The 3,823-nt window shown below is 39.8% G+C and overlaps 1 protein-coding gene across 1 annotated transcript; it reads left to right on the forward strand.

Annotated features, from left to right (window-relative positions):
- The first annotated feature begins 1,559 nt into the window (after nucleotides 1-1,559).
- On the forward strand, nucleotides 1,560-1,872 carry LOC131254931 (small ribosomal subunit protein eS28-like). Its single transcript, XM_058255660.1, has one exon. The coding sequence runs from the start codon at nucleotides 1,628-1,630 to the stop codon at nucleotides 1,823-1,825; it is 198 nt and encodes a 65-aa protein (XP_058111643.1). The 5' UTR covers nucleotides 1,560-1,627; the 3' UTR covers nucleotides 1,826-1,872.
- Nucleotides 1,873-3,823: the final 1,951 nt, after the last annotated feature.

A 3,823-nucleotide genomic window follows, 5' to 3' on the forward strand; every position in this document is an offset into this window, starting at 1 on the left:
TCAAATAATATCAATTTCATGTTGCTCCAGTATGATTCCAGGACTAGGGATAGTTAGGCCGTGGAGTTTAAACAGTGGAACATAGGTTTATTGGAGCTCAAAAGTTTGGTGACGCCTCTATTACAAACAATCTGATTGATAGAAACCCCTTGCCTTTGTACTACTGTTACTGCATTACAAATTGCACGAAAAAAGGGTTCATCTATCAATATCGGTAGGTGCAGATTTAAGCTTCATGAAAACTTGTTGATAATAATTACACAGACTTCATACTTTGGGTACTGTATTAGCAAATGTAAGAGGAAAAAAAAAAGGCCTTATCTATCAATATCAGTAGGTAGAGATATCAATTCCATGTGCCATTTCCCTTCAAAAAATAGTCCTGCGTGCACTGTACAGTGATAGAATGTACCGTTGGATGGCACGCATGTCTGGTGGTGTACACTGCACATGCCCTGAACCACATATGATAAATAAAAAGGACGTCCACTTGATGAGTATATACTACACAGATTTTTGGTGTAGACCATGCTCAGATCAGTGTTCAGTAACTAATGAATGGCCCAGATCGACGCCAACCGACTTGGTACCATGATGTGGGGCCCGCACTCTGTCAAAACCCTTTCGAGAGGTGCCGAGAATCCTGCGTGAAATCCATTACACGCTTTGCTTAGTGTGCTGGAAACCGAAATTTCAATGCTACCCAAAATGAGAACGACGCTTTGCATTTTCGCTTCTTGCGTACTTATTGTTGTTAATATATATATATATATATATATATATATATATATATATATATATATATATATATATATATATATATATATATATATATGTGGGAAAAGGTACTATGCGCTCGACCTCACGGGTCCCTCCCATGAGGTCGAGCTGTGTGGGCCCCACCGTGATGCGTTTCGAACATCTACCCCATCAGTCACATGCACCATTCCATCGTATGCCCAGGTCTCAAAAAGGTACTATGCCTAACCATGTTTTGATTATTATGGTAACGGACGAAAGCAGACGTGACAGTACGGAAAACATGTCCAAAATCAAAGATTTTCATTATGTTGGGCACACGGTCAGATCGTGTGGCCTAAAATCAGACAGTTTTCGTAAATCAGGTGGGCCACAATGTAAGAAAAAAACGGACGGCTACAAATGTGCTCACTGACAACGTAAATGATAGAGGCCAGATGAGACAAAACGAGTTCTTTTCACCAACGTGAAACGTTGCGACTGATGATGAGCAGTATGTGTGGCTAGGGTTGTACACGAACTGTCGCCCGACTCGACTCGAAAAAGCTCGATTTGACTCGGTTTGAAGCTGAGTTCAAGCCAAGTCGAGCTGTTTTTTTTAGCTCGAAATTGTGTTTGAGCCAAGTTCGAGCAAGCCCTAGCTTGACTCGACTCGGATCGAATCCGGCTCGAATCGAACTCTGTTCGAACCAGTTCAGTGACTCAATTACTTTGCCATTGATATTGCTCACCAAGTGTTTGATAAAATATTTCAACGAAGTGTGGCTGGTGGCAAGGAAGATATGTACATGAAACTCTCTGGTGTTTGTGCTGAAGAACTTGAGCTAAACAGCTGCTGCAATCGCTTCTTCTCTCTAACTTGCACAGAATGGATATGCAAGTGAAGCTAGCAGTGGTGGTGATGGTGATAGGCCGCACTAGTTCAAGAGGACAGGTGACTCAGGTCAGGGTCAAGTTCCTGGATGACAAAAATCAACTCATCATGTGGAATATGAAGGGACCCGTCAAGGAAGGCAACATCCTCACCCTGCTCGAGTATGAAAGGGAAGCAAGGAGGCTGTGCTGAGCAAGGTTCTCTTCCCCAACTCTTTGGCTTTGTTAGGTATGTATGTTTTCATTTACATCGTTCCTTGTTTGGCTATGCCAAAATCCTTTGAATTTTGTATGAGAGAGCTCGGTGCAGTCCAGGTGTTTGTGGAAATGCCTCAATGGCGAACTCAACTCAATCTGCTGATTGAACCGAGCCAAGCTGGCCAATCAGGCTCGAGGACTGAGCCAAGCCAAGCTTGAGCTGATGTCAGCCAGTGGCTGAGCCAAGTCGAGCTGAGGCCAGCTTGACTCAATGTACACCCTATGTGTGGCTCTCTTGTGCCTGAGATGGTCTAACGATCGGAACCGTCCATGTTTTATATTGGTCATCCTTAACAAACATACACTGAACTCATACACTTTGACCATAGAAACGTGGAAACATTTACAGCTGCTCACGTTCAAATCTGGAAATCAAAGGTTAGGATCATTTCTGAGGCATGATTTTCGGACCATATCTCATTTAGGGCCGCAAAGAAAAGATGGACAGCTCGGACCATTGGACGTCTACACGTGATCCTTAAGAGGAGACACATGCTGGCGATCCTTAGTCGCCACGGAGACCAAAGGAGCGCCAATGAAAACTTCGATACTCTGAGAGAGTACTATGCTTGATACTCAGGCTCTAAAGAAATTGCACACATGGCAAATAGTTCACTTAAAACTTAACCACCCAAATCACATGTCCCCAGGTTAGATGGTTTCAGTAACAATTAATTTTTGTCACCGTACAAATATTAAGTGCCGTACAAATGTCAAATGCCCGCGTATCAACCATCACACTGTTTCAAAGAATAAAAAGGGAATTTTTGACCAAAATGACCTCGGTGTTGCCACACGACCAAACTAAGGCCAACAAAACCTTTGGTACTCAGGTGGAGAAGGATGCCTATACTCAAGCTCCAAAGAAATTACCCACTTGGAAAACAGGCTATTTAAAAATAAACCACCCAAATTGCGTGTCCCAGAGTAATCTACGGTAAGAATCCAAAAATTATATTTGATTTGTCTTGTACCCTATTTATAGTCATTCTAGATTAAGCCATAAGAAAGTGAAATGTGGCATTATATAAGAAATAGGATATAGATAAAAAGATCTTCAAAATATTTTTGAGTGTTTTTATGGTATTATAGCCGATGTAAATTCACTTTTACATGTCAGTGGATAGTCCATGGAGTGATATGATTGAGTTACTCAAAAGTCTAACAAGCGAAGAAAAATGCAGTTGAGTAGTTTAAGTTACAAAAGGCAATCAAGAGAAGCAAAGTTTGGTCAACAAAAGATGAACAACTACAAAAAGGAAACATAACAAAAGAAGGATGTAAAAAATGCTTTTCAATTATTGTGATCGTTGCAATAATGAAAGAAGGATCTTGAACAATAAGCTATAGCAGAACTATATAAATAATAGAGGAATCCAACGGAATAAGATATTTGTTTACAATCAAACATAATCCAATAAAAAAACAACCAATCTATCAATTTATCTTTTATCTCACCTTATCTTAGGAGTAGCAGTGATTCTTAGATATAATCTTTAGTTGTAATCCAAATATACACTCATATGCTAGATTTTTTTTCTATCCAATATCACGCATGTAGTACTTTTAAGAGACGCATTCTTGCAATTGCTCCTAATTATTAATTGTAAGTTTTTCCTTTTGTTTGATTGCATTGGTATTATGAAAGTCCTTTCTTATGGAAGGCACAAAGTAACCTATCTTCGGAGGAAGAATCTCACCCTTTGATTTTTTTCCTGATCATTATAAAATTATACAAGTGGTTAAGTAAGTGACTAATCTTCTCAAACTCTGGTGATATACATTCATATTGGATGTATATGCTTATTTTAGCGCTTCAGATCAAAGTTAATTGGTTTGGATTGAGTTGTTTTATCAATTCAGGCATGCTTATGCACACTACAGGTGACAGAAAACAAACCGAGCATCCAACATTTTTGGCATTCCCATTGGG

This window comes from Magnolia sinica, chromosome 1, assembly GCF_029962835.1.
Source record: "Magnolia sinica isolate HGM2019 chromosome 1, MsV1, whole genome shotgun sequence".
NCBI classification, from domain to species: domain Eukaryota; kingdom Viridiplantae; phylum Streptophyta; class Magnoliopsida; order Magnoliales; family Magnoliaceae; genus Magnolia; species Magnolia sinica.